The 14,303-nt window shown below is 42.5% G+C and overlaps 1 protein-coding gene across 3 annotated transcripts in view; it reads left to right on the top strand.

Moving 5' to 3' along the window:
• kmt2a (lysine (K)-specific methyltransferase 2A) overlaps positions 1-14,303 on the top strand; it is a 129,826-nt gene that overhangs the window by 41,247 nt on the left and 74,276 nt on the right. For all 3 annotated transcript variants that reach the window (XM_067970890.1, XM_067970891.1, XM_067970892.1), the window contains exons 5-7: positions 5,789-6,014; positions 10,905-10,969; positions 12,611-12,979. In XM_067970890.1, coding sequence (XP_067826991.1) covers positions 5,789-6,014; positions 10,905-10,969; positions 12,611-12,979 — 660 coding nt within the window. The remainder of the gene's footprint in view (positions 1-5,788; positions 6,015-10,904; positions 10,970-12,610; positions 12,980-14,303) is intronic.

Below are 14,303 nucleotides of genomic sequence, written 5' to 3' on the forward strand. Positions count from 1 at the left end.
CTATGGGTACAATGCAGACACGTCCCCTCAAAGTAAAAGGGTGGCACTGCCAAATTTAGAGCCCCCTGGTTGTCTAGAAGTATACGGGGCAAGATAAAGCAGAAAAAGAAAGCTTATGACTGTCACAGAAAACTAAATACTGCAGAAAGCCTAGAGGAGTTTAGAAAGTACAGGGATGACGTAAAAAAGGGAATAAGGAAAACAAAGAGAGGGCATGAAAAAATATTAGCTAGTAAGATTAAAGAAAACACAAAGATGTTTTATCAGTACATGAAGAACAAGAGGATAGCTAAGGAAAAGGTGGGACCTATCAGGGATGATCAGGGTAACTTGTGTGTCGAAGCAGAGGATGTGGGTATGGTTTTAAATGAATATTTTGTCTCTGTATTCACAAAGGAAAGGGATGATCCGGACGTAGTAGTTAAAGAGGAGAGGTGTGAAATATTTGATAAGGTAAACATTACGAGAGAGGAAGTACTAGAGGGACTGGAATCCTTGAAAGTTGATAAGTCACCAGGGCTGGATGGATTGTTTCCTGGGCTATTGAAGGAAGCCAGGGAGGAAATAGCGGATGCTCTGAGGATCTTTTTCCAATCCCCACTAGATACAGGGGAGGTACTGGGGGACTGGAAGACTGCAAACGTAGTACCATTGTTTAAAAAGGATACGAAGGAAAGGCCGAACAATTATAGGCCAGTCAGTCTTACCTCGGTGGTGGGCAAACTATTAGAATCAATACTGAGAGATAGGATAAACTGTCACTTGGAAAGGCATGGTTTAATCAGGGATAGTCAGCATGGATTTGGTCAGGGAAGGTCATGCCTTACAAATCTGATTGAATTCTTTGAGGAAGTGACAAGGAGGATTGATGAGGGTAGTGCGGTGGATGTTGTCCACATGGATTTTAGTAAGGCATTTGACAAGGTCCCACATGGCAGACTGGTCAGAAAGGTAAAAGCCCATGGGATCCAGGGAAATATGGCGAATTGGATCCAAAATTGGCTCAGTAACTGGAAACAAAGGGTAAAAGTCGATGGATGTCTTTGCGATTGGAAATCCGTTTCCAGTAGTGTGCCACAGGGCTCGGTGTTGGGTCCCTTGCTGTTTGTGGTATATTTTAATGATTTTAACTTGAATGTAGGGGACATGATTGGCAAATTTGCAGACAACACAAAAATTGGCCGTGTAGTTGATAGTGAAGAGGATAGCTGTGGACTCCAAGAAGATATCAATGGGTTGGTGGAGTGGGCGGAAAAGTGGCAAATGGAGTTCAACCCGGAGAAGTGTGAGGTAATGCACTTAGGGAGGGCAAACAGTAAAAGGGAATACGCAGTAAACGGGAATATATTGAGAGGGGTAGAGGAAGTGAGAGACCTTGGAGTGCATGTGCACAGGTCCCTGAAGGTGGCAGTACAGGTAGGTAAGGTTGTGAGGAAGGCATACGGAATGCTCTCCGTTATTAGCCGAGGTACAGAATACAAAAGCAGGGATGTAATGATGGAACTGTATAAAACGCTGGTAAGGCCACAGCTGGAGATTGTGCACTGTTCTGGTCACCACATTACAGGAAGGACTTAATTGCTCTGGAGAGAGTGCAGAGAAGATTTACAAGAATGTTGCCAGGGCTTGAAAATTGCAGCTACGAGGAGAGATTGGATAGGTTGGGGTTGTTTTCCTTGGAGCAGAGGAGGCTGAGGGGAGACTTGATTGAGGTGTACAAAATTATGAGGGGCCTAGATAGAGTAGACAGGAAGTACCAGTTTCCCCTAGCAGAGAGTTCAAGAACTAGAGGACATCGATTTAAGCTGATTGACGGAAGGATTAGAGGGGACATGAGGAAAAACTTTTTTACCCAGAGGGTGGTGAGTGTATGGAATTCGCTGCCCGAATTGGTGGTAGAGGCAGGGACCCTCAACTCTTCTTAAAAAGTACCTGGACCTGCACCTAAAGTGCTGTAAACTGCCGGGCTATGGACCAGGTGCTGGAAGGTGAGATTAGAATGGGCACCTGGTTGTTCTTCGAGTTGGCGTGGACACGATGGGCCGAATGACCCCCTTCTGTGCTGTATTTTTTCTATGGTTCTATGATACTCTATCGAATGCCTTTATCATTTTAAGCACCTCAATTAGATCATCCCACATCCTTCTCTATCAAAGGAATACAACCCAAATTTATGCAACCGGCTCTCATAATTTAACCCTTTAAGCACTGGTATAATTTTGCTGAATCTGCGTTGTACCCTCTCCAAAGCCAATATATCTTCACTAATGTCCGATGCCCAAAACTGAACGCAGTACACCAGATGGGGTCTGACCAAGGCTCTGTACCTGAAGCATCACTTCCTCACTTTTGTATTCCAACCCCCTTAAGATAAAGGCCAACATTCCATTAGCCTTTTTGATTGCTGTGCTACTGCGATCAAGGAAATGCAACTATCATGTTCCATAAGAAATAGGAACAGGAATAGGCCATATGGCCCCACGAGCCTGCTCCGTCATTCAATCAGATCATGGCTGATCTTCAACCTCAACTCCACTTTCCTGCCCGATCCCCATATCCCTTGACTCCAAAAATGTATCTGTCTCAGCCTTGAATATACTCAATGACTCAGCATCCACAGACCTCTGGGGTAGAGAATTCAAAAGATTCACATCCCTCTGAGTGAAGAAATGCCTCCTCATTTCAGTCTTAAATGGCTGACTCCTTATCCTGAGTCCATGTCCCCTAGTTCTAGATTCTCCAGCCAGGGGAAATGACCTTTCAGCATCTACCCTGTCAAGCCCTCTCAGAATCTTTTATGTTTCAACGAGATCACCTCTCATTCTTCTAAATTCCAGAGAGTATATGCTCATTCTACTCAATCCTCATAGGACAACCCTCTTATCCCAGGAATGAATCTTGTGAACCTTCATTGCACTGCCTCTAAGGCAAGTACATCCTCCCTTCGATAAGGAGACCAAAACTATACATAGTACTCTAGGTGTGGTCTCACCAAAGCCCTGTACAATTGAAGTAAGACTTCCTTACTCTTGTACTTCAACCCTCTTGCAATAAAGGCCAACATGCCATTCGCCTTTCTAATTGCTTGCTGTGCTTGCATGCTAACTTGCTGTGTTTCTTGTACGAGGATACCTAAATCTCTCTGAACGCCAACATTTAATAGGTTTTCATCATTTAAAGAATATTCTGTTTTTCTATTCTTCCTACCAAAGTGAATAACCTCATATTTCCCCACATTATACTCCATTTGCCCCCTTCTTGCCCACTCACTTAACCTGTCTATATCCCTTTGCAGACTCTTTGTGTCCTCCTCGCAGCTTACTTTCCCACCTAGCTTTGTATCATCAGCAAACCTGGATACATTACACTCGGTCCCTTCATCTAAGTCATTAATATAGATTGTAAATAGCTGAGGCCCAAGCACCGATCCCTGTGGCACCCCACTAGTTACAGACTGCCAACTGGAAAATGACCCTTTTGTTCCTACTATCTGTTTTCTGTCTGTTAACCAATCCTCTATCCATGCTAATATATTACCCCCACCCCATGAGCCCTTATCTTGCCTAACAGCCTTTTATGTGGCACCTTATCGAATGCCTTTTGAATATCTACATCCACTGGTTCCCCTTTATCTATCCTGCTAGTTGCATCCTCAAAAAACTCTAATAAATTTGTCAAACACGATTTCCCTTTCATAAAACCATGTTGACTCTGCCTAAGCATATTATGGTGTTCTAAGTGCCCTGTTACCACTTCCTTAATAATGGATTCCAGCATAGCAGTTCCATGGTTTATTTGATCATTTCTGGTCTGTTCCTATCCCTTCAACCTACATTCCTTACCAGATATGTATCCATCTCTTTTCTAAATAAGTTTATTGACACAACATCAATATTTAAAACTGCTGGATTTCATAAGGACGGGTGAAAAAAATAAAAATAGACAAAAGTATATTGGTGAAGATAAATTTGAAAGAAAATGTAATAATTAATTGTCATCTGGTATATGCTTTAAAGTTGAGGTAGTATGTTTTGTTTTGATCACTAGAAGACGGAATAAATTTATCAAAATCAATCATCAAGGACTGCATAGGGCATAATTTATACCATGGAGTTGATATTTGTAGTTTGCCACATAGTGAGTTCTTGACATTAACTGTGTTGCTGGGGGAGTAACCAACTGGAGTCCAGTTGCTTTGCCACATGGAAGGAAGAAATAGTCGGAGCGAGTGAATCTCACACATCTTACTGGGTAGTTACAGAGCTCCATTAGTAGAGAGTCCTTGTGCCTAGGGGACTAGTTTGTGCATTGCCTTTACTTTCTTCCCTAGGCAGCTTGCATTTCTTGTTACTAAAAAGTGTAATGTGAACAAGCCTTGACTTGCTCAGTGTGATGTCAGTGCGTTAGTATGTTAGAGGCTGAATGCAGTTACCCATAAAGTGTATTCAATTTTATAATGAGTAAAAATGTATAGAAATGGTGGGTCATTTCAGTAATTGATATGATCTTTGTGGTAGTAAAGATAATAGGTTGTTGGAACCCAGCTTCAGTTTAGTTCTTTCCAAGCGAGTAACAGGTCTATTCTAGTGTTTTGTAATGCACTGTAATCTGTCGTGATGTTTTGTATCAAATTAATTTGTCAGTTGACTAATAATGAGGGTGGGAAATTCCAACCTGAGTTTCCAACCCCATTCTGATGTTTTACAGTAGAAGTTGTTTCAAAAGCCTTGACAATGTAGGGTTTGGAGTTTTAAGTTCCTATCTGTCTTGTAAAATGCACGGGGCCTTTATTTATGCCTTCTGCACATTCGTTAATGCTTGAGAGAAGCCATGCCCAGCTCAGTGTTACCAAGGAGTTTAGTATGTGATGAGTTGTGATAAAACCAACACAATATTCAATCTAAACCATGTACATTAGCAGTTGAGAGACAGACTGATCAATTAAGGATACTTTGTAAGACACGGTGCAATGATGTGATAATGCATGAGGAAAATAGTTATAATTATGTGTTTGACATAATCACAGACTTTACAAGGGAATCTGGACTCGAGCTGGAATGAGGGAAGGTAAACAAGTTTTACGTAGAGGGTAGTGAAAATATGGAATAATCTGCCTAGGGAAGCAATGGAGGTGGAGAGTGTCAGCAAATTCATGGAACTGGATAGATATTTATCAGAGAAAGGGACTGAGGGTTTTGAGAGAGAGACTTGGGTATGGTATTTTTCACGTTTTGGGACCAACAAGAAAGATGGCAATGGTCTCCTATTGCTGCGCTGTCCTATCTTCCTATAGAATGTTGCTTCTAGATGTGAGGTCTGATTTTATGAAAGTGCACTCCTGGTGGGGAGCCTCACCCGTCGGGAGGGCATATCGGAATTTTGAGCAGGCACACTCCAAGATTTTCTGTCTGTTAATTTCTTGGTATGCTCTCCCACTGGGAGTGCAAGATAAGTATAGGAGTTCCATATTTGGCTTTTGGTTTGCCATTTGTACACTCCTGGGTTAGAACTACGATGGAGCTGATGGATTAGATCATTGTTTTCAAACTGGGGTCCATGAATCCTGGACCATGAAGGGATTTACAAGATCATCGAAATTCTGTCCATCTGTGGCTGGATATACTGGGTAAACGCATGATATTTTCAGTGTTTTGTATTATTTCTGTATTTGTTGGCCTAATGTTACTTCTGTGGAGAGCTCTATCACATCGGAAGTCACTGGATTAGATTGTAATCTCTCCTGCCAAAGAAAACAACCCATGTGAAACCGCTTCTTTGTATATTGCAGACAAATCATCTGTAGCTGGGTCAGAGGATGCTGAACCACCTGCACCAATAAACAAACCAATCACCAAGCACAAGGTCCCACAGGAGCCTATCGTTCGGAAAGGGCGGAGGTCACGACGGTGCGGGCAGTGTCCGGGCTGTCAGGTTCCAGACGACTGCGGCCAGTGTACAAACTGCTTGGACAAGCCCAAATTTGGTGGTCGGAATGTAAAGAAGCAATGCTGCAAGTGAGTGAGGCTTCGTAACCAGCTGTTTTAGAACGAGAACGAATTGAAATTTATTTATAATATTTTTTTGAAATAGTAAGACCTGCATTAATACAGTGGCTTATCATGTCTCTGAGAAACATCTGAAAGGGCTTGACACAAAGTGTAGTCATAAGAAATAGGAGCAGGAGTAGGCCATATGGCCCCTTAAGCCTACTCCGCCATTCAATAAGAACATGGCAATCTTTGACCTCAACTCCACTTTCCCGCCCGATCCCCATATCCCTTGATTCCCCTAGAGTCCAAAAATCTTTCTATCTCAGCCTTGAATATATTCAGTGACTGAGCATCCACAGGCCTCTTGGGTAGAAAATTCCAAAGATTCACAACCCTCTAAGTGAAGAAATTGCTTCTCATCTAAGACTTAACTGGCCGAACCCTTACCGTGAGACTTTGCCCCCTAGTTCTAGACTCTCCAGCCAGGGGAAACAGCCTCTCAGCATCTTCCCTGTCAAGTCCTCTCAGAATCTTTTATGTTTCAACAAGATCACCTCTCATGCTTCTAAACTCCAGAGAGTATAGGCCCATTCTGCTTCGTCGTCATAGGACAACCCTCTCATCCCAGGAATCAATCTAGTGAACCTTCATTACACTGCCTCTAAGGCAAGTATATCCTTCCTTAGATAAGACGACCAAAACTGTACCTAGTACGCTAGCTGTGGTCTCACCAGAGCCCTGTACAATTGTAGCAAGACTTCTTTACTCTTGTACTCCAATTCTCTTGCAATAAAGGCCAACATGCCACTTGCCTTTGTAATTGCTTGCTGTACCTGCATGCTAACTTTGTGTTTCTTCATGAGGACACCCAAATCTCTCTGAACACCAACATTTAATAGTTTCTCATCATTTAAAAAAAATTCTGCTTTTCTTCTTACCAAAGTGAATAACCTCACATTTCCCCACATTATATTCCATCTGCCACCTTCTTGCCCACTCACTTAACCTGTCTGTGTCCCTTTGCAGACTCTTTGTGTCCTCCTCACAGCTTACTTTCCCACCTACCTTTGTATCGTCAGCAAACCTGGATACGTTACACTCGGTCCCTTCATCTAAGTCATTGATATAGATTGTAAATAGCTGAGGCCCAAGCACCGATCCTTGCGGCACCCCACTAGTTACAGGCTGCCAACTGGAAAATGACCCCTTTGTTCCTACTATCTGTTTTCTGACTGTTGACCAATCCTCTAACCATGCTAATATATTAACCCCAACCCCATGAGCCCTTAACTTGCGTAACCACTTTTTATGTGGCACCTTATCGAATGCCTTTTGAATATCCAAATATACTACATCCACTGGCTCCCCTTTATCTATCCTGCTAGTTATATCCTTAAAAAACTAATAAATTTGTCAAACATGATTTCCCTTTCATAAAATCATGTTGACTCTGCCTAATCATATTACGATTTTCTAAGTGCTCTGCTACCACTTCCTTAATAATGAATTCCAGCATTTTCCCGACGGCCGATGTCAGGCTAACTGGCCTGTAGTTCTCTGTCTTCTCTCTCCCTCCTTTCTTGAATAGCGGTGTAACATTTGCTACCTTCCAATCCGCTAGGACCATTCTAGAATCTAGGGAATTTTGGAAATTTACTTGTTATGCAGACGAATGTGGCAACCGGTACAACATGCTCTCAAACAACAAATGAGATGAATGACCAGTTAATCAGTTTATGTTGTTAGCGGCTGAGGGATGAATGTTGGCCAGGACACCAGAAGAATTCCTTACTCTTCAAATAGTGTCATGGGATCTTTAATTCTCACCTGAAGGGACATACCGGGCCTCAGTTTAATGTTTCATCCCTGATTTGTGTAGGGCAGGATCAGCTTACATTATAGGACTGATTCTGCAATGCATTGCTTCCACCTGGAAGCACCACTCATAGGGGGCGCATCTCAGGAAATCGCTGATATGCAGCCTGTGATTTTTCAACCATTAAAATTAACAGACTTTTTTTTCAAAAAATATACTTTATTCATAAAATTTGTAGCAAAACATACAATACAGTTGTCATATCACATTCCAAACGTACACAGTACAGATTATACAATTTGCAGGTTAAATCAAGTACAGTTCAATGAACACATTGTACATAATTACAGTTCATGACACTCTGGGGTGTCTCATTGCATTATACTCAATACAGATTATTTATTACAGATTCATTACAGGTACATTACAGATTCATTTACAGGTTCATTACAGCAATTTGAATTTTACATTCTGCCCGGGGTTTTTTTCCCCCTGATTGCAGCCCCTTGGTCTACAATGGCGGGAAGGCTCTAAATGGTTGCCTTTCCCCACAGAGCCTTTGCGGCGGCCGCACCTAGCTTCAGTGCGTCCCTGAGCACGTAGTCCTGGACCTTGGAATGTGCCAGTCTGCAACACTCGGTCGAGGACAGCTCCGTGCACTGGATAAATTAACAGACAGGTCGCAGAATCTCCTGCCTTGCCCAAGTCAAGGGTGGGATTTGAACCCACAACCTTGGGCTCAGAGGCAAGAGCGTTCCCATCTGAGTCAAGCTGACAATTTCTACAGTTGTGTCCTTTTAATAAAACAGTAGGAACAGGATTTTTCTTACTTGTTCTTGGGATGTGGGTAATGCTGGCCACGCTCTGGTGATGGACTTTCATGGATCACTGCAATCCTTGTACTACCGGTGCTCCCACATGAGAACTCTATAGTAGTTGGTAGATAATTATTTAATAGCAGGTTCTGTTTATTATGCAGGTTGCAAACACACTGCTTGCTGTGGTACGAAGACTGGGATGGCTCCAGGTTTAATCCCTGATTTGTGTTGGGTTAGCTGAACTCATTCAGGGAAACAGTTGGAATGCTACAATTTGAGTTGGTGCACTGGGATGGTTGAGGTTAAATCAGCCAGGGATGCTGCACTTGATCCCTAATTATCGACCTTAGCTGAAAAGTGCATGTTGATATTGGGTTAGTACAGGATCGGGTTTTGCTTTGTCGTCTTCTGGCCGAATAACCTCCCATCACTCGCTGTCCAAGCTCACTAGAATGGCTACTTGAGCGAGGTACTGGAGGGCCACTGGTGCCCTCGATACCATCCTCCAGCAAGAGTCAGTTCTCTTAGGAAAGGAAGGGGGAGTAAAGGAAATATAGTTAGCAAAAGAAAATATATAAAATAGCATTTGCTTATAATGTGCAGTGATGCAGCCAGTGGTGTGCTGTAGGATGCAGATTTGTGTCTGACTCCCCAGGTCCCAATCCTTATCTTTCTTGAGTTGCCTTTAGAATATAATCAAGCTCGAACAGTAGAAGAGTCTGGCATTCAAACTCCAAGCCCTCTGAGTATTGGGGCTGCCCAAATGCATTTTACATAGGACCTTACAATCAGCAGAGACAGGAGACTTTCTTCGCAATTCTGGGCTGGATTTGAATTCGCTGGCCATCCAGTCCCTCCTAGAAAATATTGCATCACACGTTAGGTATGTTTTTATATATCATATCGAAGTAGGTACAGCACAGGAGGAGGCCATTTGGCCCATCGTGCCTCTGTCGGCTCTTTGAAAGAGCTTTCCAATCCATTCCCCTGCTCTTTCCCCATAGCCCTGTAAATTTTTTCCCTTTAACTATTTATCCAATTGCCTTTTGAAAGTTACTATTGAATCTGCTTCCACCACACTTTCAGGCAGCGCATTCCAGATCATTACAACTCGCTGCTTAAAAAAATGTTTCCTCATGTCGTCTCTGGGTCTTTTGCCGATCAACTTAAATCTGTATCGTCTGGTTACCGACCCTTCTGCCACTGGAAGCAGTGTCTCCTTATTTACCCTATCAAAACCATTCATGATTTTGAACACCTCTATCAAATCCCACTCTTAGCCTTCTCTGTTCCAAGGAGAGCATTGGAACAGGAGTAGGCCATTTAGCCCCTCAAGCCCGTTCTGCTATTCAGTAAGATCACGGTTAATCTGTGACCTAACTTCATACACCTGCTTTAGCCCCATATCCTTCAATATCTTTGGTTAACAAAAATCTATCAACCTCAGATTTAAAATTGAGCTAGCATCAATTGCTAGCTCTCCAGTCTCTCCACATAATGAAAGTCCCTCATCCCTGTACCATTCTAATGAATTTCTTCTGCACCCTCTCTAAGGCTTTGACATCCTTCCTAAAGTGTGGTGCCAGAATTGAACACAATACTCTAGCTGAGGCCTAACCAGTGTTTTATAAAGATTCTTTGCTTTTGCACTCTATATCTCTATTAACAAAGCCCAGGATCCCATAAGCTTTTTTAACAGCCTTCTCAATTTGTCTTGCCACCTTTAAAGATTTGTGTATGTGCACCCCCAGGTCTCTCTGTTCGTGCACCCCCTGTAAAATTATATCATTTAGTTTATTCATCCTACCAAAATGTATCACTTCACACTTCTCTGCGTTAAATTTCATCTGCCATGTGTCTACCCATTTCACCAGTCTGTCTATGTCCTTCTAATGTTTGTTACTATCCTCCAGAGTTGTTTACTACATTTCCAAGTTTCGTGTCGTCTGCAAACTTTGAAATTATACCCTTTGTACCCAAGTCCCAGGTCATTAATATGTATCAAAAATAGGCCCTGATATTGTGAGAATCGGGCATAAAAATCAGCACATGCAATTGGTAGCGTTCTTGATTTTCTGGCTGATTCTCTGAAGGCGCATCCATTGAGACAGACTGTGCCAGGAGCTGACACTCTCAATTTTGGGGCTATAGTATTAAACTGTCAGAGGTGCTTTGTCTGAAAATGTAATATGTGATGCTACAATTTTAATTCCTTTTTAATCTAATTTCCCTCTTTCTTCATCTGCAATATCTCTAACAACTCACTACTTTTGAACGCAGGATGCGAAAATGTCAGAATCTCCAGTGGATGCCTTCTAAAGCACCTCCTCCGAAACCAGTTAAAGGTGAGTGCTGTCAGTGTTCCTTTTAACTCTGCTATGTGCTTGGTAATGTATTTTACATTTGGTTGCACCTTTGCAATCAGTGAATTTTACAATACATATGCTACCTAGATAGAAAAGCAAGCACTTACGTAGCGCCTTAGGATATCTGTCAGAAACATGCTAAAGTGCTTCAACCTACATTTAATTGCTGTAAAGAGCAGTGACTATTGTTAGGATATTGAAACTTTAAATAAAAATGGCCATTGAATTTTCCAAACAGAATTTAATTGTGTTTAATGTACCTGTGGTATGTATGCTAATAGGATAGGAGCCACCTTATTTGTTGCTCATTTATAAAAATTATGATTATTTACTGAGAGAAAAGGTGTTTGTGCAACGGGCAAAAATCAGTTTCGTTTCCACTGAACCATCCTCCCTTTGTAATTTTCTTTCCCTTGTTATAAACAATAATCTCTCGACTGTTGCCAAATGGCACTGTGAAACTGGCTATGAAATGGTGCACAATAGTGCCTATCAATGCTCGCCAAGCGATTTCCCTTCTGACCGTAATTTTTTTATAAGCAATTTATAACTTTTTCTAGTTGTTGAGGTTGTGCAAAGAATATTCATGTAGGCAACGTGAAGTTAATTCTTCCCTGATGTTTATATGTGTCAGGTTCTATTGAAAACTTCATAGGTCTTTTAAAAAACAATCGCAGCAGATTGGATTTGAACCTAGATGTGCTGCTTAATACATCCCCAAGTTAGATGATCGTGTGTTTTGGGGAGGGGGTTAAATCAGTGGATTTTGTAAAGCAGAAAGGATCTGGAATAGGAACAGGAGTAGGCTGTTCAGCCCCTCGAGTCTGTTCCGCCATTCTGTATCATAACTCTATCTACCCGCCTTGATTCCATATCCCTTAATACCCTTGCCTAACAATCTCAGTTTTGAAATTTTCATTTGACCCTCATCCTCAACAGCTTTTTGGGGGAGTGAGTTCCAGATTTCCACTACCCTTTGGGTGAAGAAGTGCTTTTTGACATCATCCCTGAATGGCCTAGCTCTAATTTTAAGATTATGCCCCTTTGTTCTAGACTCTCCCACCAGAGAAAATAGTTTCTCTCTATCTACCCTATCATATCCTTTAATTATTGAGCAGATGTTGGGATATTCGTGGATTGGAAGGAAGAGAACATTTTGCTCTCTGGATGAACCTGTCGAGAAATGAATGTAGCAAAAATGTTTTGCGATGCTCCTCCTCTGTTGGCTCATGGGTGAATGCACTGTGTTCTGTAGTACGGAGCCTGCACTGTGTTGAGTTAGCAGCCTTAGCTCCCCACGGCTGGGGAGGGGTAAAAAGTATATCATGCAAGGTCTGTGCTCCTTATCACAGTCCAATAAGCACTCCTGGAAATGGAATATTCATGGAAGTCTTATGAGGATAGGATTGATATTGGGTTGAAGATCCCCTTGATAGACTAGCCTACCCAGCATGAAGAATGGCCATTTGAATGAGGTAGGAGAAGAATGTTGGTGCCTGTAGAACTATATTATAGCATGCGACATTGCCTTCAGGAGAGAAGAGAGGTAACTCATTTAAAATTGATGAGGATTGTGTCCTGTTCATTATTTGGCTGATGAATTTTAACTTTGGTTCTTAGTAAAGAAAAAGGAAAAGAAAACAAAAATACAAGAGAGGAAGGAGGTGCCACCAGTGAAACAGCATTCCGACTCCAGCCATAAAAGCTCTCCCCAGGGTGTTTCACAAGGACAAGAGCACAGCCAGAAAATAAACCAGGTTCCTCATCAACACACTGACCAGCAGTCTGAGGAAGGCAGCTCCTCCCCGCCTTCTGAAGCCCGGCAACAGGCTGCGATGGTTTCACCCGTGCGGAAACCTAGCAAACAGCCCCCTCAGCCACCTGACCCCAGCACGTCTCAGCAGCCAAGTCCTGTGCAACTAAAGAAAGAATCAGTCAAGCCTGTGCTGAGTGACCCAAAGAAAAAACAGCCACTGCAAACAGATTCAGGTAATCTGAATATAACTTGAACTTGGCATTCGTTGTATTATACAAATATACACGTCGTTGTTTTGAACATGCTTTCTGCAGTATTAGTAACATTTTCGTGTGAAGTTCCCCCGTTCACCATTGTAAGAAGGCATAAACTCATTTGAAATAAATGTATTTGTTAATATTGCATAGCACAGTTTCATAGTACAGGTTTTCCTCCCAGCAAGACACTCCCCCACCCCATCCCCCTCCCAGTGGTACAGTGCACTTGTAATTGGTTTGTTGTCATAGTGATAAAGGTACTTTATTTCCAGTCGGATGTCGGTTTGAGTTTTTTTGGGGGGGGAGGGGAGGGCATGGGCAAGGTGACATTGCAATCAGATCTACCACCCACAAGCTGGGTTGAGATTTTCCAGCCTGATGAAGAGCTGCTAGGTCAGCCGTCACACCATGGAACTGATTGGCACTGATGCTGTGCCGTCCTCCAAGGTAAACACGCCCTGTTACAAAATGAGATTGACGAGAGCTATCCTAGTGTAATAGTGGTTGAAAATTCTGTGAAGTTTGTACATTGTGATCAAAGATTTGTTTAATTTGCATTTCTCTCTTACTTCCTCTGAAGAGCTGTCATCTTCATGTCGCCACATCATTCATCTGAGAGCAAGATACTTCTCCATGCTTTTTGTGTCAGTGTGCACCCTGCCTTCTCATGCCACGAGTTGGTGCATTTGTTGTGGTGGAGACATTTTGCTTGTGCCAAATAACACTACCATGAGGTGGCTCATCTGTGATTGTTCTGGTGTTTTTTGCCGAGATTTAAGGAGTGCTTGCATGCCATGCGGGAACTGCTTAGTGCAGAGTGTCTTTTAGGAGATGGATGAAGTGGTTACAATGAGAAACTCATGACTTTAAGCACTTGACAACCTGACCCTGGTTTGAGGATGTATTGCGCTGCAATAACTGGTGCTCCTGTTTAATGAGTTGAGGGTAAAACTGCTACATTTGGTTTTGGAATGTTTTACAGCCGGCTCAATGTCTAGCACCTGAAATATGATTCATCTTTCGATGTATTTTTTTTCCCTCCCCTCTTGTTCGGAAGCTCTTGAGCAACATGCCATTTCCCAGCCAAGAGAGCAGGCAGGCAATCAGTTCCCAGTCTTCCGCTAATGCCCCTCTTGAGGGTGGATCTGAAGTGGCTTAGCTGCTTATTTTTCCTCTCCATCCTGCATGGCACCTCTTCCTAACAACACCTGGAATGTTCCAGGGGGGAAATAGTAGGTGTATATACAAACTTACCACCTATCCATGGTACATTGAGCTTGGACACTAACCAGCTATACCA

The sequence above is a fragment of the Heptranchias perlo genome, chromosome 33, assembly GCF_035084215.1.
Source record: "Heptranchias perlo isolate sHepPer1 chromosome 33, sHepPer1.hap1, whole genome shotgun sequence".
Lineage (NCBI taxonomy): Eukaryota > Metazoa > Chordata > Chondrichthyes > Hexanchiformes > Hexanchidae > Heptranchias > Heptranchias perlo.